At 44.7% G+C, this 23,481-nt stretch overlaps 2 protein-coding genes across 13 annotated transcripts in view; one reads left to right on the forward strand and one right to left on the reverse strand.

Moving 5' to 3' along the window:
• The window catches only part of STX3 (syntaxin 3), a 42,921-nt gene extending 27,459 nt beyond the window's left edge, over positions 1-15,462 (forward strand). For 2 of the 12 annotated variants that reach the window (XR_011523900.1, XR_011523899.1), the window contains exons 4-11: positions 445-519; positions 1,624-1,691; positions 3,153-3,261; positions 4,162-4,235; positions 4,431-4,565; positions 6,288-6,630; positions 7,811-7,924; positions 10,679-12,593. Coding sequence is in view for 6 of the 12 variants with exons in the window: in XM_070564007.1 (XP_070420108.1) it covers positions 445-519; positions 1,624-1,691; positions 3,153-3,261; positions 4,162-4,235; positions 4,431-4,565; positions 6,288-6,398; positions 10,758-10,892 (707 nt within the window). In the remaining 6 variants the exon portion in view is untranslated. Of the gene's footprint in view, positions 1-444; positions 520-1,623; positions 1,692-3,152; positions 3,262-4,161; positions 4,236-4,430; positions 4,566-6,287; positions 6,631-7,810; positions 7,925-10,678; positions 12,594-13,109; positions 13,193-13,746 lie in introns of those variants that run through there. The other 10 variants (XM_070564008.1, XM_070564013.1, XM_070564011.1 and 7 more) reach the window with 8 other exon arrangements.
• A 267-nt stretch (positions 15,463-15,729) lies between these two features.
• MRPL16 (mitochondrial ribosomal protein L16) lies at positions 15,730-19,973 on the reverse strand. Its single transcript, XM_008509893.2, has 4 exons — positions 19,755-19,973; positions 19,368-19,433; positions 17,290-17,438; positions 15,730-16,434 (listed from the first exon to the last, which is right to left on the reverse strand). Exons 1-4 carry the CDS (start codon positions 19,807-19,809, stop codon positions 15,949-15,951), a joined length of 756 nt encoding a protein of 251 aa, XP_008508115.1. The 5' UTR covers positions 19,810-19,973; the 3' UTR covers positions 15,730-15,948.
• Between the last annotated feature and the right edge of the window lie 3,508 nt (positions 19,974-23,481).

The raw sequence follows: 23,481 nt of genomic DNA on the forward strand, positions 1-23,481 counted from the left end.
TCAGCCATGGGGCCAGCCCCAGAAATGCCTTTTTCTTTTTTTTTTAAAGATTTTATTTTTTTCCTTTTTCTCCCCAAAGCCCCCCGATACATAGTTGTATATTCTTTGTTGTGGGTCCTTCCAGTTGTGGCATGTGGGACGCTGCCTCAGCGTGGTTTGATGAGCAGTGCCATGTCTGCGCCCAGGATTCGAACCAACGAAACACTGGGCCGCCTGCAGTGGAGCGCACGAACTTAACCACTCGGCCATGGGGCCAGCCCCCGGAAATGCCTGTTAAAAACAAACTCTGTGTGATTCTAATGACAGATGTTTGGGGAGCAGACTGGGATCGATAATACTCTGGACCATGGGCACCTGAGAAGGCTCCCCCCTCCTCTGTTGATATCGTAGCTCGTAAAGCAACCAGTCTCTTCTAATTGATTCCCCCTGCCTTCGTTTATCCAGAAACCAAGGATGACCTAGAGCAGCTCACGACTGAGATCAAGAAAAGGGCCAACAACGTCCGGAATAAACTGAAGAGTAAGAAGGGAACAGAGGGGACAGCCTCCCCACCTCCACCTCCCATCCACAGGGTCCAGCTCTTCTGGACTGAAACTCATGCTGATGGAAGGGACCCTATTTGTTCCATATTTCCTTGTGGTTTGGGCACTTTCCCTGGAATGACCTAGAAATTCTACCTTTTCCTGAATCATGACTGTAGTTGAAGGAGTCCAGAATTGAAGTTAGGAATAAAGTGCACTTTCAGCCTCTGAGTCTTTGTGTGACATGGTCCTTTAACTTAGTCCCTCTACTCTTTCTCTTACTGGTCCTGTTTCCCCAGCACTTACATACATATGAACAATAATGTTAGAGATCTATAGATGGCAGATATATTATTCAGTCTACAGATGTTTCTTGGTATGTCACCCTCCCATTACCCCCAACCCCACCCGCTCAATTTAGAGCATTGTTCAGTGAAGCCATGGTCAGCGGTTCAATTCCCCTGTGGGCCCAAAAGGTTTCTTAGTTCCCTGGCTGTAGCCTGCATTCCTGCCCAGTTGTATTTGGTGAATGCACGCTCAGCCCGATTTGAAAGGAGCATTGCTCAGCCCGATTTGTCATTTCTTCCCCCAAAACAAATCACAATGCCTGTTTTCATGGGGCTAGAGTTGGAGGTGATCAGTAAGAGCTTCCAATAATAGCAGTATGTGCCTGCCATTGTGTCAAACACTATGTACGTTCTCATTTAATCTTCACATCAGTATTGTGAGGGAGGCACTGTTGTTTATTCCATTTTACAGATTAGAGAACAGGAACATTAGAGAGATTAAGTGGCTTTCCCAAAGTCACATAGCTAGTAAGTGGCAGGGCAAGGATTCGAGCCTAGGTCTTTTGGTGACAAAGACTCATGCTAGTAACAACTGTGCTAAGATACATTCAGAGAAGACCTGGTAGTAGTGAGTGGTGTGGAATGCAAGTCCTGTGACTCAGATGTGAGCTGACCTTTTGAGATTGTACCTGCCTATTGTTACATCTCCGTGGGCTGGGTGTGTGAGAGTGAGCAAGGAGGTTCTCATGGAAAAGTGTGTTTCTTGAAAGAGAGCAGCAGACATGCTGCTAGAATAACCTTTCTCTTCTCCCCAGGCATGGAGAGGCATATTGAAGAAGACGAGGTCCGGTCGTCAGCAGACCTGCGGATTCGGAAATCCCAGGTAGGATTTTCCCTGGTCTAAACCATCTAGTCCAAACTTTTGTTTTATTTTATTTTAAATACAACTCTTATTTGGAACTCATGTCGAAGAATTGGTAAAGGGGAGCTGCCCGGGTTGAAACAGGGGATAGGGGTGGAGTCCAGTCCTTTTGGCTCCTCTCTCACACTCTCCTCCGAGGAGGCCCCTGAAGAACTTCCTAAGGCTCCCCAGAGCACATCTTACGATTTAGTATGTCTTCTTGTTTTATACGTGAGGAAATTGAAGTCTTCTCTCTAAAGATTGTTGGTCATTAGTTGTACAGTTTTGAGTTAGGCTCTTCAGCGGTCATTAAAGATATGATCCTTGTCCTTAAAGACCTGGCATGCTGTTCAAGTAGCATAAGGAAACTGTTACATAAGACCCAACAGGAGAGCACTGTAAGAAGACATAATCAAATGCATGGTGCTCTCAGCACTCAAAGGTCTTGGGAAGAATTGGGGGTAGGCAGAGGAGGCTGGGCCTTGGATGGGCAAGAGTGCCAACATGGACAGGCTTAGAGGGTAGAAGCGTGGAGGCAGAAGCCGTGTGTCTGAGTGTGTGTGTGTGTGTGTGTGTGTGTGTGTGTGTGTGTCTGTGTCTGTGTGTGTGTAGCAGCAGTGATGGGGGTGGGGGTGAGGGGCAGACATGAAGAGAACAGCCTGTCTGGAGAAAAAAGAACGTTGAGTTTTTGGTAGAGAATATAGTGCCATATTGCAGAGGTCTTTGACTCCTGGCCTAGGGAATTTGATCTGATCAAGTAGTCTGTATGCATTTAGTTCAGTCTGCAGTCTGTTAGGAAGATAATCTGGTAGCCATTTGAAAGCTGGATCAGAGTCAGGAAGAGGCAAGAGACAGGTGTGTCCCTGGTTGGACTTTTGCAATGATTTTCGTCTGAATTTGCATAGTAGTAGTGGGTTTGAAAAAACTATAAATATTGGTGATTTTCCAAAGGAGAAACCACTTGGGCTTGATGCTGAGAGGTGGGCAAGGAATAAAACTTATTATGAAGATTTGAGCTTAGGCACCCAGGGCTGTTGAGTGAGTGCATCTGGTTAGAAGCAAGAAAAGTTGGGAAGTTCAGTTTGAGTAAGAATTCAAGGATCTTTGGCAGGTATTGGATGTAGGAAGGGAGTCTGGCAGCTTCAGAAAGCAGGGCTCTGACATTCACAGAGATATCTCCTTTGGCCCCACAATTACTATATGAGGTCAGCGGGGCAGGTAAACAGATGCTGCAAACATGCTTTGGAAAGGCCAGCTGATTCTCCCAATGGTGTAAAGTTAGGAAGCCAAAATGCTGAGTCTTGTACCTGGTCTTTTGGTTCCAAGTCCAGTGCTGTCGTGGACTAGGCTCTGTGGGGGTGGGGGAAGGGTTCTGCAACAGTGATGGACTTTCCTTCTCTCTCCCCTCCTGGGGGCTTACTGCATCTGACACTGTTCCCACAGCACTCCGTCCTCTCCCGGAAGTTTGTGGAGGTGATGACCAAATACAACGAGGCTCAGGTGGACTTCCGTGAGCGCAGCAAGGGGCGAATCCAGCGGCAGCTTGAAATCAGTACGTGTTAGGTTAGAAGCTTGGCCTGTGCCTCTTCACTTTTTCCTGCCATGTGGTTGTCCGTCCCAAGTGGTGAGACCCCAAGAGAGGGAGCAGCACCCCTGCTTGTGGGTTCCACCTCATATTTTGTGCCCAAGCCCAGGACAGGCGTCATAGCACCTGCACATCCTCGATGCCGCGTCTTAGGCTGAAGGGGGACACAGGAATTTTGTTCCTGTGGGAGCCAGCATTTCCTCATACCTAGAGGGGAGACACTTGCTAAACGGTTGCTCTCCTGGGGACTCATGACATCTTTTTGCTGCCTTTTTGAGAGCAAAGAACATTTATGAAATAAAAGGTGCAGTGCTAATTGCTGTGAGGAATACAGAAATTAATAAAGCCATGCCCTCTAGGAATTTAGTCACATGGAATGCAGGGCCCAGCAGAGTGCAAGGTGCTTTAATTGGGGGAACTGTATGAGCAAAGACGTAGGCAGAAAAAAGCAGGTGTGTTCAGGAGTGGCAGGTTGTTCCAGGGCCTGGGAAAAGGGTGCATTTGGGAGTCAGCAGTGTGAAGTTAAGAAGGATCGAGGGAGGGCTCCCCCAGGAACTGGCTCCTTGTCCTGAGGGCCTTGGACTCTGTGGTGTAGTGAATGGGGCCAGTAACTGTTCTGAGCTGGGAAGGAATGTGGGCAGATAATGTGCTTCAGGAAGGTAATTGCTGACAGTATTAAGGATGGATTGGATTAGGGGAGAAATCAGAAGAAAGAGGAGTCAGGAGGCTATTGGGGGAGTGTTGTAAAGTCCATGGTCTTTACTTGTAAAACCCATGGCAAAGTTACCATATTCCTAATTTTCAGGGGACTTTTGAAAAGGTGTCCTTTGATCTTAGATTTGATGCTCTCCTTCTTGTGTTATAAAGCTGGCAAAAAGACCACAGATGAGGAGCTGGAGGAGATGTTGGAGAGTGGAAACCCTGCCATCTTCACTTCTGGGGTGAGTGACTTACAAGCTGGGATGCACGCCCCTGTCACGGGGAAGGGAGGCCACTGTGGAGCTCCACGCAGTCAGCGAGTGAAGGCTGGGCTGCATTTGCGGGGAGGCAGGGGGTGCGAGGAGCTCTGTAGGCGTGTTTGTGAGGCCATGGCGGGGATAGTGGCTGATGGTCTGTCTTCCTGTGGCCTGTTGTAGATCATTGACTCTCAGATTTCTAAGCAAGCCCTCAGTGAGATCGAGGGACGGCACAAGGACATCGTGAGGCTGGAGAGCAGCATCAAGGAGCTTCATGACATGTTTATGGACATCGCCATGCTGGTGGAGAATCAGGTAACCAGCAGTGGGTACCAATGTGGGGAGGGAGGAGAGTCCTGAAAAGCCAGGTGAGGTGGGGTGGCAGAATCATTGGGAGTTTGTCTGATGGAGTAACAGAATTCCAGGATCCCAGGGAAGGGAATGTACTCCTGAATCTGACACTTTGGGCAGCCTCAGCCTTGTCATTCTTACCTGGCACTTTGGCCTGGAAGTCATTTCTAGTTAATATGGGCTTGGATGTGCTCTGTCAAGTCCCTAGTTCCCTCAGGCCTCAGGATCTCTCTCTGTTTTTTTAATTAGTGATATGGGTTCTTAATGATGATGCCTTAAAAGTCTCCTGATATGAACTGATTCATTGGTGACGCTGAAAACATGTGATCTCTTCCCCAGTTCACAGTGAAAAGTTAGGTTTAACAGAGGTTTTTATTTTTTTCCATTTTTGTTTTTTCTTCTGTATGTGTTTTTCCAAAAATGTTGACACTTTTTGCTAAGGAACAAGAGCAGACAAGAAAAAGAATCAAGGAATAGCAAAGTAATATTCACAGAAACACCTGAAACACTCATGGTGTTGAGTCTGGCAGCTTGTTTGGTCTCCGACGACACTTGCTCAGGGATGTGTCTCTGTCACCTGCGTATAGTATTGGTTTCGCATAGTCAGATGGCTCCTAGTTTATGACACAGCGAAACACGCCACAGTGTCCTGGTGCTGTGCCACTGTTGCCATGAGCCGCTCTGCCACCTGGAAAGGATTGAAAACTGCTTCCTTCGTAGAGGACTGCAGAACCCACCTGATGCCTGAGCACGGCTTGATGTGGTTTTGACATCAGTTCCCTGCTCAGGGCTCAGGTGCCTTTCCTCCGCCCCCTTCTGGCCTTTGTGACTGTTTCTCAAGTCCGTCCATCCCCACTCTCCATTCTTTTCCCCACACTGCCTTGCGAGGAACTGGTTTGAGATTCAAGTGGTGGTAAGTGCCTTTCTCTGTTTACTCTGTTTATAGACCACCATAGAGCCATGGGTTGGGTTGAGGAATGTCTAAGTGGGTGAGGGGAATTCCTATCCTGAGATGCCCAGAAATTAATTGGAGTCACCAAGCTTCCTGTCGGGAAGTAAAAGCTGGGAAATGGTTGGAAATCTTATTGAGACCGTGGTCTCTTAACCACATAGCTTAGATAAACCCAATGTCTGTCACTTCAGGGGCCTGGGAATATCTCTTAGAGAAAGCAAATGTTCCCACTCTCAGGTACTGAGCCCCTACTATGTGCCAGGCGCTTCTATAGTAGTGAACAAACTCAGTTCAGGCAGAATGAACTTGGTTCAGGTCTGAATGAGCAGGGAGGGGCCAGCATCTGGTAATGCCCTAAGAACACGAGATACTCTTATTTTGGTTTCTCTCCTCATATGCTTAGTTAAAAAAAAAAGGTGGTAGTGGAATCTTTCAGAATATGTATCTATAGTTACCAGGCATGTAGACAATGTGCTCCAGGTGCCCAGTGCAGTGTCTGTCACAGGGAAGTAATTCAATGACTGTTTCTTGAATGACTGACTGCCACCGAGGACTGGGGACCCATAGGTAGTCACGTGGAAATGTGAAAGCATGCCCTATGGAAGGCTGCCTGTCAAGGTTTCTAGATGTTCCTCCCGGCACTGAAGATTATACGAGAGAGAATCCTTCCCTACATTAGCTAGGGCTGTCCTGGGGTAGGTTTATTGGGTGTGACTAGTGTCTGTTCTTTGCAGGGCGAGATGTTAGATAACATAGAGTTGAATGTCATGCACACGGTGGACCACGTGGAGAAGGCACGGGAGGAAACTAAAAGAGCCGTGAAATACAAGGGTCAGGCCCGGAAGGTGAGACTCTCCTGCTGCCTTCAGAGAAGAGAGTCCACTTTGCTTGCTGTCTCTCGCTCTTTCTCGCTTCCCTCTCCCTGTCTCTGTTTCTGCTGCCATCACCAATTGCACCGGGGGAAAGGGAGCCATGATTGACCGTATTGAGAACAACATGGACCAGTCAGTGGGCTTCGTGGAGCGGGCCGTGGCAGATACCAAAAAGGCCGTCAAGTATCAGAGTGAAGCTCGGAGGGTGAGCACCTTAGTCTCAGCTGGCCTTACTTGCTTCTCCTCTCTCTGGTCATCCCCACCTGTGTCCGTGAGCCCATCCCTTCCCTCTCTATCCTGGCCTCATCCAAACACCTATGTCAGCCTTTCCTAGAGACTAGCTGCCCTTCCTTCCTGGGTGTGCCTTGCATGGATCTGGCTCACGGGCTCTCTACCCAAGAACCCACCCTTGAAGGCAGTTCTGTAGGTTGGATGCATTGCCCAGGGGTTGCTGCCTATCTTCTCCTGGACATGACTCATGAACTTTTGAGAAATTATGCTTGACTCCTCTGTTCTTCATCGTCTTCCACTCCAGTAGGCCAAGCCCCACGCTGCTTCTTCCCCACTCTGAACCCAATACTGTGCTGATTGCTATGTAAACATCATCTCATATCTTATGGAGCACCTATTATTTCTACTTTATAGGTGACACAGTTGAGGGTCAGCAGTTAAGTCATTGGCTTTGGGCCACCTAGTAGGTAGAGGAGTGGGATTCAATTAGATTCCAGTCATGCTCTTCCCACCGTACCACCGTATTTCCCGCCTTCTGGTGCCCTGTTGCTTGAGGACTGTTGACTATTTCTCCTGGGCTTTCATATTTTTGTTCTTCCTTTCCTTGTTTTTCTTCCAACTTTCCCTATTGCTTGTGCAGGGATTTAGAGAGCTGGGAGGTTATTTTACCGGATGAATCCAGGCTGGTTCACAACAGGACCATACTCATGCTTTCTGATCCCCAGTCACTGTACTGGGTCTGACAGGTGGAGTGTATATTAGGAGAGAGACGGACAGAAGTTTGAAGTTAGGACTATGTCAACAATGTCTTCATGGGCCTTCTTGAAAAGGAAAAATTAATCCCGTGATATCTTGGCCTGTTGCTGCTTGGAGACCTCAGGGTAGATGTTCTTATATCTCTCCACATATACAAGACTGCACTGTGAGCTGACCAAGCTCCGTATTTCCATCTGCTGGCCTTGCTAGCCAAGAAGTAACTGAAGAAATATAAAATATCCTCACGGAATGTCTTTATGTAGAGATGTAGGCTTTTTATTTGAATTGATAAGATGCTTTCTAGGTAGAGGTGAGAGGGGCTGGGTTTTGGATGAATGATTGCTTTTTGGTTGTTTGTAATAATGACTTGTTTTTGTTTCTCTTGTCCCTCTCTCCAGAAATTGATAATTATCATTGTGGTAGTAGTTGTGTTGCTGGGCATTTTAGCGTTGGTTATTGGACTGTCCGTTGGGCTGAAATAAGGGCGGCCTGAGAGGCTGCTGCACTGAAATGTAAGTAAATGGAAGGTTCTCGGGGACTCTTGATTGGCTCCCTCCTGAGAAATTAGTCTGGGATTTCAACTTGCACTTCTTCCCCTTTGCGATTGTCCTTGGACACACTGAGCTCTCTAAACTGTCAGTAGCCTGCGCATCCTTTCATCTCCTTAGAATTCTCTTCTGAGGTTCTGGCTGCAGGACTTGGGTCGGGTCTCCTGCTTGTGGATTGCTCTGTCCTGTGGATTCCGTCCCTGCTCTTGGCCTTGCAGTGTGTTTCGCCACCTCTCCTCGCATAGCTGAGTACCTCGTTTGCATTCTCCTTAGCCGGCAAGCATGCTGCTCAATTGGGTACAATCTGTGTGTTGGGATCTGGGCTTTGTCTTCTGAATTCTTACCCACTTTCATGGATGTTGGGCTTTGCTTTCTGTCTCCTTTTCAATGTAAACGAAGCTTTGATTGGGACTTAGGTCGGTAGGGTTTTGTTTGTGGCTGACTGGGTGGATATCGAATGATGTTGTAGCTGACCTTTTTGAGTGTTGAGTTGTGCCGGATGATGTACTAAACACCTTTTACACATATCACTGAATCCTCACAACACCCCTCTGAGGTAGGTGCTGTTATTATCCACATTTTACAGATGCAGACACTCAGGCTTAAGGAGAAGTTAAGTAACAGGGCAAGTTGGAACACACAGCTGATAGTGGACCTAGAAGAGTTCTTTATTACGTCTCAGCTTCTTTTTGTAAAACAAGGTAGCCATTTGTCATTGTCTGCAAAGTCTAGAGAACCATAGAGGATAGTGACTTTAAAATTTAGGCCATTTATTTCTTTAAAATCTGGTAAAAAGATTAGAGCTGACCACTGTCTCAGGGCTTCGTGTGCATAGCAGTAGCATGACAAGAATGATCTAGTTATTGGGACCGTTAAGACTTCTGTGACTTCTTAAATATTATTTCTCTCAATAAAATATAGTAGGTGTTGTTTAAAAAGAGACCTATAGAACACAGAAAAGGTGAACAGAATTAATTTTTAATATTATTGCTGATGACCTTGTGGCATGTTCACACACTCAGATGTAGTTTTACATAGTTCAGACCAGATTATCTATAGTTTTGTACCCCGTTACAAAACGAAAAGCATCATTTCACATCACTGAAATCTTTGTGAATCTAATTTTCAACACAAGATTGTGAATATACTCTGAGTTATTTAACGTTTCACCAATGTCGGAGGTTTGTTGTTATTGTTTTTCTATAACTAACAGTATGGCTAACATATAATATTTTTCTCATTTCTATTTTCTCTTTATTATAAATGCATAGAAGTCAAGTTACAGATGTAATAGATATAAATATTTTAAAACTTGGTCCGTACTATCATGTTGATACCCAGAGCTGATCCTTCACTTTATTATTTTATTTTTTTGGTGAGGAAGATTGTTCCTGAGCTAACATCTGTGCCGGTCTTCCTCTATTTTCTATGTGGGATGCCACCACAGCCTGCTTTGATGAGCAGTTTGTAGGCTGGTATGTAGGTTTGTGCCCGGGACCTGAAGCCGTGAAGCCTGGGCCGCCTAAGTGGAGTGCACAGACTCAGCACCACACCACTGGGCTGGTCCCTCTTCACTCTATTTTTGCTTCAATGTGCTGCTTCCTCCCCCTCCTCCAATAGACTAGAGCATCTGAAAGATTATTGCAGCACTAGACATCCACCTTCTTGTTGAGAGATAAGCAGCAATGGGATGATCAACCTCTTACAGGCAACCAATTGATTTTTCTTTTCATGATATTTGGAGTCTAGGCCTTGATGTGTTTTCGCTTGTAAAGTTTGAGATTTTTTGTGACTTGTAACTGTCTCATCGGAAAGTTAAAATTAAGAAAAGGTATAATAATTGATATTTTTCCATATCTTTGGATGAAAGATGTCTTGCAAATTCGTAGTGTCCCTTACTATTCCTAAGTCCAGGAATTCAGAATGTAAATTAATCATTTTTTAAAATGAGGAGACTGATGAATATATTGTTTTTAGTTGGCTTATCTGATCTCTAAGATGCTAAGTTGCTGGGCAGTAGCTGAGCTGCTTACCACAGTGTATTCCATACTGCCTAATAAGGTCAGGACTGATTGTTACTTCAGTCTGGACTCCCCTGTCCCTCCATGTGACCTGAGGGAGAGGTCTCTGAACAGGAGGGAAGGAAGACAGCTTACATTTATACGCTCCAGTTGTGTGCCAGCTGCTGCTCTAGGATAATAACGCTATCCCCATTTTCAGACGGGGATGATCTTTGCAGCTCAATGAAGTAAAGAAACTCGCCCAAGCCTACACAGCTCATAAGGTGGAGCAGCCCTAATATGACCCCCAAACTTTCCCATATTCTTTTCACTGTGCCTTTCTGCCTTCTAAGAGAAGTGGGTGGCAGGGGAGGAGTAAGGGAGAAGGAGAGTCTAGTACCAGAAAGCTCAAATGTGTATTTGAAAGGTGCTGATGTGGGCCCCGCAGCGAGAATAGGTCTTTTCAACCACTGAGCCTGCCCCCCCTCCTGACAAGTCCTTCTATGGGTCTGTGACAGCCTGTGTGAAGGATTCTAGAAGGCCCAGAGATCTTTCTGTTGTTCCCTCTCATATAATAGGCCTTTTGTTTCTTGTACAGGGGGATATTTAATTCCAGGTCCTGTCTTGAGTATGCCTATTGGATTTCTCAGGTTTAGTGTTGACTTTTTCATTGTTCTCCTTTTTGCATTTATTTCTGATCTTTCCTCTCCACTTCTAGGTCGGTGGCTGATTCTTAGTGTTGCTCTCCACCATCCTCCTGTGCACTGATCAGCTCCTCCTTCCCCTGCCTCTCTTAGAACCCGACTTCACTGCAACCTGGTGGCCACCCTTGTCTTCAGATGGGAATGGAGTTGAATGGCCTTCCTGAGAGAGAGTGGGACCTGATCTGTTTCCCTGTCACCATCCTTGGACCTGACCCAACAACAGTCTAGCCCTGGAGGAATCCTATCTACCTGATGCAACCCTGAGTTCTCCCCAAAACCTCCTCCTGCCCCACCAGCTCTGAAGTACCATCTTTCCCGGACTGTATGAACCAATCCAGCTTCTCTTTTTTCCCTCTGATGTGTCAAATTATGCCTTGTACCTTGGAAAGCCTGTTTCAGACCTTCCCAAGGTGCTGAATTTTCTACCTCATGGAGTATTCTTCTCTGAGAAATTGCAATGTATTTTTTTTTTAAGGGGGGGTGTCTTTATCAAAGCAAAAGGATTCTTCCAAATTTGGCAAAAATAAGGCTTAACCTGAGTCTTCTACCTGGCAGGATCCCAATCCTCAGTTTGTTGTCGCTATATGCTGAAAATATGAGGGACTGGCAGATGTCATTTTGGTCTTAGAAGTGACTTGTTTGAAATTCAATCTCAAATTAAGCTCTTAGCATGTTCAGCTTGGTGGCCAGTTTCGATCTGTATGTTGTCTTCTCTCATGTTTACTCAAGGAGGCACCAGGACGATGCAGTCGTCTGAGGTTACCATTTGTAACGGCAGAGGGTGTGGGATATTTGTTTCCATGTCTGAGTCCTGGAAAGTGGCTGTTCACCATTAGAGCGATGCTTTGTGAAGCCATTGCCTTGAGGCCAAAAATAACCAGGCACTTAAAATTGGGCCAGGGACAAGGTGCTTGAGTCTCAGGCTGTGGAAATGTTTCAGGCTGGTGTGAGTATTGTCACTCATTTCATGTGTTCCAGATGTATTTTTTATAATCATGTGTGTGAGGTGTATGTGTATATATGCACGTGTCTCTCAGGAAGTAGGAAGCTAGAAGTGGAGGATATTATAACCTCAAAAAAAAAAATAACCTTGAGCTAGGCTAAAAATTAGCTAAGAGACATTTGCTTATTTGCAAATGAATCATGGTAGAAATATGATCTCCCCATGCCATCGAGAAACCTGCTGTCTTCTGGATGAGCACTGGGAGAATCACAGATCTTTGGGGTGAGAACTAAGTTGATCCCCATTAAGTTTTTCTCCTTAGCGGACAGTTGTGACAAATTTTGACACCTCTCCCCACCTGCTGCCTAGGCCAGGCTTGTCCTGAGAACATCCCACAGCAATTTGATATCATTCATGTGACCTCTGGGATGTCCTGTGTCCAGGGCTGAGTTAGGGGAGACCAGGGATTGCTGAGTAGCTCTTCCTGCTCCCAGGTTAATAAGCTTGATGGGTTCTTGTCTCCCCCAGTTCTCGTTATGGAGGAGGGAACAGCCGGGAGATTTTCAACTGTAGTGATTGGGCTGACCCAGTGCTGAGCCCCTTAGATTCCCTGCTGGTCTCTGCAGTCTGCCTGATTTATATTTCAGCTTTGACTTTAAGGCTTTCTAGGATAGGGTGAGCACCCTGATCCAGGCACTGCCCACTGGCCTCCTTCACCAAGGCTACTTACTCCAGTCATTGCCCAGCACTCAGACAGAGCCCAGAGGATGCCCTCTTGCCCAAGGCTATGATGTCGGACACTGGACTGGCTCCAGCCACAAGGGCAGACAAGCTCTAATCACAGGCCTCTGCTCTGAGATTGAGGCCTGCGGCTTCTATTTTGGAATACAAGTGAAGGTTTTTTTGTAGTTTGTATTTTTTTTAAATGTAAACTCGATTATTTTATTGCTAATTTAAAAATAAATGACTTTATATCGATTGTGAAACGGTTCTGGCTCTATTTCCCTGCAAAACACTTAGGGATTGGGTGCCCCCATGTGGTGGTTTTTGTTTAGGTTTTGGAAAGGGGTTAAAATCTTTTTAAACTGTCTCTGGATCAGATGAATCAAAAGTTCCAGTTTTTGAAAATGGTTCAACTCTCAGACTGCAGTGTAACTGCATTTGAGTTTCAGATTTGAGGTGCTCCCCTGAAGAGAATTTGGTTAATTCATTGAGACTATCTGCCTCTAGGAGGAAATGGGGTAACTCTGACATGATGGTGTCTAGAAGGCAGAACCACCTACTAAACATCCTCTGAGATTGCTTTTGATCTAATTCTGCACCTCTCACCTAGAAGTGACATTTCTCTTCACATTCTGGGTTCTAGAAGCCAGATCCATCTCCCATTTCCTTCATATCCTCTTCCCTGTCTTGATCCACTTTTGTCTCCTTTCCTTCGGAACTCTGTGTGCACAGTGATGTTGTTTCTCATGTGCTTTTTCTTTCCTTGTCTGGATGAGCAGAAGAAGATCATGATCATGATTTGCTGTGTTATCCTTGCGATCATCTTAGCTTCTACCATTGGGGGCATATTTGCCTGAAAAAGGTGAGCCATCCGTGGGGAGGGTCAGGCCTGCTTTCACTTACTTGAAGTGTCCTGAGGGCATTGTTTGTCACCAGGTACCCTAATCTGAGTGGGGTTAGGGGCTGGAATAAAGATTGGAGAAAACTAAGGAAAGAGATGTTTCATAGAAAAATGAGTGAAGAATGAGTTGGTAGTAGGTAGACGGGGAGACAGAAGGTGGCAGTCTATTCCTTAACTAGGTCTGGCAGCTTTGTTGAGAATGCTTTATAGGAGGATGTTGATCAAAAAAAAAAGGATGTTGATTTCCTGCAGCCAAATTTGGGCCATTGCATCTGGGAATAGCAAAAGGAGAAACAATTCATTCTTACATTAGAAGCAGTCTTTGGAAGAGGGCCACGTGGTAAACCCAAGGTAAATGAACTTCCTCCCTTACAGGGTTAGGACAAGTTAGCACAGCCTTGTAGGTTGAGTGATCTCTTACCCCAGCAGAAGAGGGACTTGGTGATCCTGACCTCAGACATCCTGCTGTATAATCTGTGATTTTTTTCCCTCCACTTTTCTGCTATCTCCTTCAGCCCTCACAGATGGATCCTCGACTGGCATTTTTAATCCTTCTTCCACCTCTGTGGTGCCATCACTTCTCCACTGCAGATTCCTCAGCAGCTACTCCTCTTTCCATTATGAAACTTCTTATGACACAGGGCATCAATCAACTACCTATTGAAAGTTATGCAAAGGAAGACTTATGACAGTACGGAATTGGGTGGCGGGCGGGGGTGAAGGAACAGGGAGTTCAGCAATATATGGCTGGTTAGGAAGATGGTTTAAAGGAATGGCCTGCATGGTGAGAAGAAAGCATAATAGGTACCTGGTACCTGTTCGGGAAATAAAACTTACAGCCCGCAGTGAAGTTATGGCTGTGAAGAGGCAGATACTGTAGCATACCCAGTTCATCAGGATCTTAACTGCTGTAAGTTGATCAGCATCAGAGCATTTGTTACTTTTGCTCCTCAGGTTCTTCTAGGCCTCACCCTTGACCAACCCTACATTCTGCTTCCTTCTTCGGGGTCCAGTAGTCTTTAAAGTGAAGACTAACGATAGGCACCATGCATGTCTTGCTCACTGCTGTGTCCCCAGTGCTCAGCACAGTGCCTGCCACTTATAGGTGCTCCAGCATCTACTGACTTAATTCCCTATAATTAAGCTTTGATTTCCACTCATGGACAAGTCCTTGGTTTTGACTCTTAAGCCCTTTAAGGCATCAATGGGCAATGGTCTGTTAGTATCAGGGGCTGTGTAAAAATGCCTGGGAATGGGTTGATCCACTTAGGCAAAACTACAACAGAACCCCCATTACCACGACATATAGTCCTTTTTCTATGGATGGTCATGGTGGAGTTCTGTCTATCAATGACCTCTCACTCTGTGAAGGTGGCTGGGCCAAGGATTGTCATTCAGTAACTAAACGTGGACCTAAAACAAAAGTTAACAGGTTTATACCATGATTGAACTCCCAAAAGTCATCAATACCATGCTCTATGAATCATTAAAAGAAGAGATGAAGATGGTAGGTCACAAAGGTGAAACGAGGCTATCACTCACATCACTTCTTATCTGATTCATGTTGAGCTGACCTTGTTGGCCAGCAACGTGTGTACAAGAAACTGTTCCAAACACTGTCCCCACTTCAAGGTTCTGATGTGTTTTAATGCAATTTAGTGATGTTATAAGAGGTTCACTACAAATACATGAAAAATAGTATACAACACGAGGACCACACAACTGTTCAGATAAATTTGTACTTTCGAAAGTAAATTATTTTCTTTGCTGGAGATCTTTTTAAGAAAGTGGCATAAAAATTTTGACCTTTTAGTCAGTGTACTGTTTTCTACCCATTTTCAAAAGCAAATGGTTTAATATTTCTATCAATTTGTATTCCCTTTAGTTTGAATAGGAGATAGAAAGCTATTGCTGGCTCTCTCTGAAAAGCAGATTAATCCTGTTAAAGGCAAACAGGAAGCTGGTAGACTGGGGATCTGAATCACGTGGGGCCCTCATTCATCCAGCAGCCACTGCGAGTACTGTGTGGCACACTGCACTGTATTAGAACCAGACACTCTCCCCCTCCTCAGTTTCAGACCTGAGGCCGCACAATTTCAACCTCTGTTTTTATCAGTTCCTTTTGCTAAAAGGCAAAGGTATGTCCCTTGCCATATTGTCCAACATTCCCCTTCCAAGATTGAGAGAAGATGGGTAGCTGGGCACTAATAAATATCTGTTGAATCAATTAACCAATGTACTGTTGTTTTTTTCTTTGCTTGTCCAAAAATGTTAGTTTGTATTTGTAACTACTAAAATACATAGAAACTAGCTCCTGAAGTGTGTTTATATAAGACGTAGTACAGATAATTAAGTTCAGCTTGCATGAGAGGTTTGAGATGCAAACATTTCCCTTATCCCTAGAGATGTTCATTGTATAGGTAGGGAGACCCAGAGATCCTAACAGTCAATCAGGCCTGTTTCTTAAATATTTAAGGGATTGAGTGACCAGTGAGAAGTTATATCCTGAGGTGATGTTCAAACTTTATTTAATATAAATGCACTTTTTAAAAAAATCAACAGATATCATACAATTTTTCAGAAATCATCTACTCATATGCTGCTCCTTGGGTATGACATCAGAGCTACCCAAAGACTTTTAAGGGTAGGCTGAGGGGAATAAAATGCAGATTCCTTCTCTCTCGACAGCCTGTGTACGTTTATTTCTCACATTCTCACTACACACGTTCGGGCATGTAGAATTTGCCCCAGTATCGCCCCTTCTGGGTCAAGTCATATGGGCTCAGTACTTTCCGTATCCCCAGCATGTTGGCAGTGGCTATGCGCTCAAAGGTCCAGGGGTTTTGGTTATTACGTTCTCGTTCCTCTTGATCTTTCCGCATCTTCTCTAGAGTCTCACGGCTCACAGCCTTTGCTGGGAAGGGCAACTTGTGGGCAACCTGGTCGAGAAAACCTTGTACCTCCTTGAATTCACAGCGCCCACCCATCTCTACTATGAGGCGGCCAGTCTTCACGGGAGTCACGTAGTGATCAATGGCACCTTTGCCTCCCCCCATGCGCTGTCCCATACCCTTGCGGGTAATGGGCTTGAAAGGGGCCGGTACCCGCCACAAGGCAAACATGTTCTTGGGGTCCATAGAGCGGTTGATTGTCAGGCGCATCATTTCAAAATGGCCCCAATGGAGGTAACCACCACCCAGTGCCTAAAAGTGAATGGAAGAATTAGAAACACATGGGGATTTAGATATCTTTCATGGGCTCTATTCTTATGTCTCTTCTTTCATAGTCACGGTGGCTTCAATGATACACATAAAAATAAAAATATAAGTTCTAATAAGTACCATGGAGGAAAAGTCTAGAGTACAGTAATAAATGAGAACAAAGGTGGACTCACTTCAATGGATAGCCAGGGAAGGCCTTTTTGAGGTGACATTTAAAACTGAGGCCAGAACAGTAAGAACTAGCCAAAGGAAAACAGACGAACGTTCCAGGCAGAGGAATGGTGTATCTGAAGATCTTGACAAAGCAAAGGGCTTGGTGAGTTTGAGCAGAAGCCAGTGTGGCTGGAGCAGAGGGAGGAATGGGGCAATGGCCATGAGGTTCTGAGGCAGGCAGGGGCTGCTCACGCAGGCTGTGGGAAGAGGACTTGAAGTCACATCACTCTGGCTGCCTGATGGGAAATAAACCCTAGACCACACCCATCTGTCACTACTGACACCAAGTCATCATGGAAGCTACGTGATGAGTAAGGAAACAGCTGTCCCACATCTTAAGTCATGGATAGTGTTATTTTTAGCAGAGGCTTAAGAAGATCTCATGGTCTGATTGTGGGGTAAGTTAGGTAACCTCTTCCTTCTGCTTTTACATTATTTTCACTCTACATTAAAAAAAGATACAAACTCAAATGTTTACTGGGTGGTGCACATCAGTGTAAACAGCAACTGGTGGCACTTCTAATAAAACCTGTGGAGGAAGAGACGAGGATTAACTCAAAGAATATGACATTTTGCCAATCCTTGGCTTCCATCCTGTGGCTGCTTGACGCTGAACTCACTCACCAAGATTGCAAAATTGCCTTCTGTGAACTCAGTAGCTTCAGTGGAAGGTCCTCGTATGTCACTCAAGTTTTTAGGTTCTCTTCTCACTTTTGGCACAAGTGGTACCCTTTCAACAAATCTAAGCTTGGGCTTTTCAGGAATGGAAACATCTAAAAGGAGCACAGACAACCAAGAATACGTAAAACTACACATCTCAAAGGACTCATTTTCTTCCTAGAAAGATTTATAACCATCAGGTGAAAGTCTTAAAGTTACCACTGACCAATAATTTTGAAAGTATATTGGGTTTTTCTTGTGGATGCTTTTATTGACACTGGAATCTTTTGGCAATGACAACAGTTAATGCAAGTATTTCTGAACATTTGAAGATGGCAAAGTTTTAACCTTCAAACCAAAATGCACTTACTAAATACCTACTCTGTGCCTAACACTATAAAAGATACTGTTTGGGAAGGCATAGAGCTATAAGACTGTCGCAGAATAACACTAGCTAACATTTTTCTCTGAGCTGAATGCTTTTCATGCATTATCCTATTTAATCTTTTTTTTTTTTCTAAGGAAGATTAGCCCTGAGCTAACTGCTGCCAATCCTCCTCTTTTTTCTGAGGAAGACTGGCCCTGAGCTAACATCCGTGCCCATCTTTCTCTACTTCCTATGTGGGACGCCTACCACAGCATGGCGTGCCAAGTGGTGCCATGTCCGCACCCGGGATCTGAACCAGCAAACCCTGGGCCACCGAAGCAGAACGTGCGCACTTAACCACTGCGCCACCAGGCCGGCCCCCTTATTTAACCTTTTAAAACAACTTCATTGCCTGGGCAATTTTTTAGGGCTTCCTTTTTTAAAATTTTAACTTTTTAAAGTTTAACACACATACATGAAAGGGCCAAATAAAAATATGTACAGCTTAAGGAATTATCACAAAGTGAACACACAAACACACCCACAAGACTATCACTCAGATCAAGAGACAGAACATTAGGCAGGTAGTATTGTTCTCCATCTCATAGAAAAGGAACTTGAGGCCTAGACATTTTACAATTTGGTCTAGATCATCTGGTTAAAACGGCAAAGCCAGACCGCATGACACTGCTTTTTTTAAACGACCACACCACCTCTTTGATTGTTAATGGGGGTAGTGGAAAGAATACTATATTGTACATGAAAATATCTAAGTTCTCCTGCTCTGCCACATTCTTGTTGGCAAACTCACAACCTAGGAATCTTTAGATCAATGCTCTTTCCTTTATTTATGCAAAGGCTTTTCATGCTGAGAACTGTACATTTCCTACAACGTGCAACAGCTTGCTGAGTGAGAGTGGGTGGGCTGAAATGTGGGCTGGGTGTCTTTATGATGTCTGAGATTTTGACAATTTGGGCAAAAAAAAATTACTAACTTGTAAGTCAGTTAAAACATTTTTATAGTAAAACAATCATGATTGTATGATGGAGTCAAATACAAAACAGGAGATTTCAAGGAATATCAAATTATTAGTGGTCTATTCAGGGTTACAGAAACTGCTGCCCAGTTTCTACACGCAGCTGTAGAGAAACTCAGTAAAGCTTTCTCTCGCCTCCAAGTCCATACATACTTCCAGAGCATGTAGTAGTTTAAGGGTTACGTATAGAAGATAACACCCTCAGAGGTCAAGGCCCTTTCTTTGTTTTTTTGAGATTTCCAATATATTTTTATAAAGTGGCTTGCCTTAAATGTTTATGTTTAACAAATTAATGCTTTTCACATAATACTGTTAAATGACTACATATATGTAACCTCACTTGGCTAGAACATCAAAAGTCCAAATTTGAGGCCAGTTAGCCCTAGCGGAGGGTGCACCGTGGGCCACAGGGAAGATCCCTTTACACATTTGCTCCATAAAATCAGGGTCCTTTTTTGGGTCTCTTTTGTTCTTTGATTTATCTCTACCGCTTAGAACACTGCTCTGCTTGGCATACTGTATTAGTGAACGAGTGAATGGGGATTGGATAAGCACACCACCACCCCGGCATCTTCATCTACCCTCTGCTGGTTCCATCAGAGAAAAGATAAACATGAAAACGACAGATAAGCTCTCACCCTCAAAAGTTGGCACCGGGAGCAGCGTCTTTAGGCCAGCACTGGCGGGCGGGGAGGCCCAAGAATCTACAAAGACAAACCAAGTTAAAAGAGGACGACGACAAGGCCAGAGCCTAGTGCAACCTGGGCTAAGGACACTCCTGACCGAGGTGTCTTGAGGGATGGGACGCGGGTTCCAATCAGGCTCCTAAAGAGGCCAGCGGGGTCTCTGGGCGCCGACCCCCAGGCACGCCTGCGACCCTTCTGCACGAATTTTACGGCGGGAAAGCGCAGCCCCTCCCAGAGCTTCAGCCACCCTATGCGGAGCCGCCTTTGAGTTTGCGGGATGAAGGACGGGGGCAGGGAGGACCAAAAGGAAGACTGTGAAGGACCAAGGGGACGTCCGACCTGATAAAGGCACGCGCAGGAGGGGCGCACTGGCCCGAGCCAGCAGCCGCCACATGGTCACCCGCGTCCGTCCGCGCCGGGCTTCCCGCAGCCACGCCGGCGACGACCTTAACCCGGGCGGACAGCACTGCGTTCTAGAGTCACGCTAGAACCGCCGCCGGACGGCGGTGCGTGGGACCGGAAGTTGCACGCGCCCCGGTCCACTCCGCAGAGAGTCCCGGCGGAAGCTGAAGAACTCGGAGCCTCGGTGCTTGGGTTCCGGCACTGGTGGTGCTCTTGGGTTCTGGAGTCTTTGTCTAGAGTAGGGCAGGGCGGCAGGGCGGCAGGGCGGCAGGGCGGCAGGGCGGCAGGGCGGCAGGGCGGCAGGGCGGCAGGGCGGCAGGGCGAGGAGTGCTTTCCGCGGGGTCCGGCGCTGAGAAAGCCTGTGTTCACGGAGTAAGTTGGTTCTTTACAACTCGCTCCATTACGCCGCTTCTCTAGGGGCGCCCTCAAAGACTAGGAAAATCCCACTGGTTCATTATTGTCTTAACATTTACTGGGCGCTTGCAAGGTGTCAGGCATCGAATACCTTATCATTGCATTTACCTCCCAACAAATCTACGAGATAAGTAAATCATTATATCCATTTTGCAGAGTTCATCCCGAGGGTCAAAGGATTTAGCTTTCGCAGGGTCATACGGCAGGAAAACAGTACAGTCAGAATTTGAGCACAGTGTGTGTTATTCCAGAGACCCCAGTGACTGGGCAATATCATAACTTGATGTCTAGTTAAAATGAAATAATGTATAATTGTTCTGGAGGATGTTGGACAAATCGTTTTTACGTGCCTGAAGCTTTTTCATATTTGGAATGAAAGATGATCTTTTTCCGAGCTTTTAGGACGCAAATGGGATTAGCAAATTGAGACCAATGTCTGTTGTACTTAAATCATGCTAAATGTCTGTGTGGTCTTTCCCCAAGGATTAATTTTATAAATAGCAACAAATAAAACCTGTAATGCTTGCAGAACTACTGAGGGAACTCTCCCTGTCCAGAATTTTATGCACTTCTGGACTATCTTCACACTGAATCTACCTCAAAAGAGTTAATGGAGTTTATTAGAGACAATCATTTCTGTCCCAAGGGCAGATCTAAAAAAACGGTCAACTGTGCCCTCCTACCTCCCCCAGCTGGTGTCAGATTCTGGGCAGCTCTTCTGTGCTCACCCCTCCCTTTTACCAAAAGTGGGAGATCTAAATGTGCTCAAGGATTTAAAAATCTCCAGCTGAACATTGCATAATCCTGTCTTGGGTGGAAAATAAGGCGGCAGTGCAATCACTGTCTGATTGGTGTCTAAGTCTTCTGATGCCCTAAAACTTCCACCTCATTGTTTATTTTAAAAGAACCAAAAGGTATACTCAAAGTTCTGCATTTAAATAGTAACTTTACTAATGTCTATTGTTCTTTGCAAGAATTGTGTTAGGTACGATGGAAGATACAAAGATGAAAAAACAGTGATTCTAATCTTTAGGAATTTATATTTATGTAGGGACCATATAGTGAGCATACAAATAGCTAGTGTTGAGATGTCAGAAGAGAAGTGTAAAGAAAGGGCTGGGAAAAATCAAAGCAGGGACCTGAGATCTTCTCTGATCTCTGAAAATGGCTTTCACGCCTTGAGTTCCTCACAGCTGTTTATTTACACATCTCTTGTGATATTTCAATGGTATTATATGTAGGAAATTGAGGTTCAGAGATTAAATGATTTGCCACACAGCTAATATGATGTAAAGCAGGGCTAGGAACCTTGATGTTCGTATTTACTTCTACTGGAGTGGGTTTGCTAAAATCTCCCGAAAGTTGGTCTTCAGACTACCTGCGTCAGAGTTTCCTGAGACCTTTGTTAAAAATGTAAATATCTGGGATCCAGCCCAGTGGCATAGTGGTTAAGTTCGTGCACTCTGCTTAGGCAGCCAGGGGTTGGCAGGTTTGGATCCTGGGCCTGTACCTGCACACTGCTCGTCAAGCCATGCTGTGGTGGTGTTCCACATACAAAAAACAGAGGAAGATTGGCGCAGATGTTAGCTCAAGGACAATCTTCCTCAAGCAAAAGGAGGAAGATTGGCACAGATGTTAGTTCAGGGCCAAACTTTCTCACCAAAAAGAAAGAAAGAAAGAAAGAAAAGTAAATATCTGGTCCCTACTTAGTAAGTCAGAAACTCTGAAGGTGGGTTTCAGGAATTCCTATTGTGGACGAGTCTCACAGGTGATTCTACTGCCTGGTCAAGTTTGAGAATCAGTGCTCTGTGAGCACTTTGAAAATTTAAAAATTGAGTATAGGTACAAGGCATTTTTTCTGGATTATCCAGGCCTGCATCCACTGGGACTTATATATATATTTTCCACCTGTATAAAAATTATCTGGCACATCAGTTGTTAACTGCTTATTTTAAAATCAAGAGATAACAAAAATCGGTAGCCTACTGCCAGGTCTGGTTGTTGACATAAATGATGCAGACGTGTGCTATCTCGTTTTGATAAACAGATTGGGTTTTGCTTATCAAATTCTAATCATAGTATCATAATATAATAAGTCACTATGGAATTTCCTTGCTCCAGGAAGCCCACAGAACCTTCTCAAGGGGGTCATTAATGTTACTGTCTTCATCAGTTTAGCTTCTCTGTGGTGTAGAGCATTTCTAAAAGGGCAGTGGTACCATAGAATTTTCCACAACAGAAGACAACATACCCTAATACAAGATTAATAATTAACATACTGGAGTGACTTTCTGTTTACAAAGGGCTTTCATATATACATACATAGGTTATCTTATTAGGTTCCTATTTTGTAGATGATAGTGGTGGAAATGAGGCATAGAAAAGTCTTCATTCATTCAACAAATATCTGTTGGGTTTCTACCTTACTGCCATGAGAAAAATTAATGTGTCTATACATATATTCGAGAACTTTAAAGCTAATTGGATTCAATCCCAACTTGGGGAATTACTAAAGTTTTACAGGAGAGTTATTTCCAGCATTTCTCATTAAGTAACTTAACAGGAACAAAGAATGGATCAACTCCTTAACTGTCTGACCAAGAAGAGGGAACAATGCCAACTGTTCTTGTTTCTGTCTTGGCATTCACAGACTGTATCCATGGTATTCCTATGAATGGTTTCACCATAAGCAACGATTCTCTATTGTGGTTCAGTCAGGTTATTTACAAATCTGTTATTATAGACCATGCTGTAATAAGCATCCTTAAACATACCCTTTTGGTACTGTTTTGGTATTTCTTTGGGGAAGATTCCAAAAAGAGAAATTGCTGGATCAAAGAGAATGTTCATTTAAAATCGTTTTGCTTTGTACAATTGCACAAAATTGCCCTTCACCAACAATGTATCAGAGTGCCCATTTATCCACACCCTTGCTGAGGAAGCATATTATAGTTCTTTTAAAGCTTTGCCAATGTGAAGGGTGAAAAAGCCAATGTTATGTTTATAACAGGATTGCTTATGACTCAGTTTTGCCTGAGGCCCCGAGGTATGTGGTAATCTCCATATTCCAAAGTGAGATGCTGGGCCTCCCAGGCAGGACTCTGCTGTTGGGTGCTGTGTTAGTTTGCTAGGGCTGCTGTAACAAAGTAACCCAAACTAGGTTGTTTAAATAACAGAAGTTGATTGCTTCACAGTTCTGGAGGCTACAAGTCTGAAATCAAGGTGTCAGCAGGGTTGGTTCCTTTTCAGG

This window comes from Equus przewalskii, chromosome 11 (genome assembly GCF_037783145.1).
Source record: "Equus przewalskii isolate Varuska chromosome 11, EquPr2, whole genome shotgun sequence".
Taxonomy (NCBI): domain Eukaryota; kingdom Metazoa; phylum Chordata; class Mammalia; order Perissodactyla; family Equidae; genus Equus; species Equus przewalskii.

Coding starts and splice junctions, on each gene's coding strand:
- MRPL16 (XM_008509893.2), bottom strand. CDS start 19,809: ATGTGGCGGCTGCTGGCTCGGGCCAGTGCGCCCCTCCTGCGCGTGCCT. Junction 19,434..19,754: donor CCTGCGCGTGCCTTTATCAG/GTCGGACGTCCC, acceptor TTGTCTTTGTAG/ATTCTTGGGCCTCCCCGCCC. Junction 16,435..17,289: donor AAGGCAATTTTGCAATCTTG/GTGAGTGAGTTC, acceptor ATTCACTTTTAG/GCACTGGGTGGTGGTTACCT.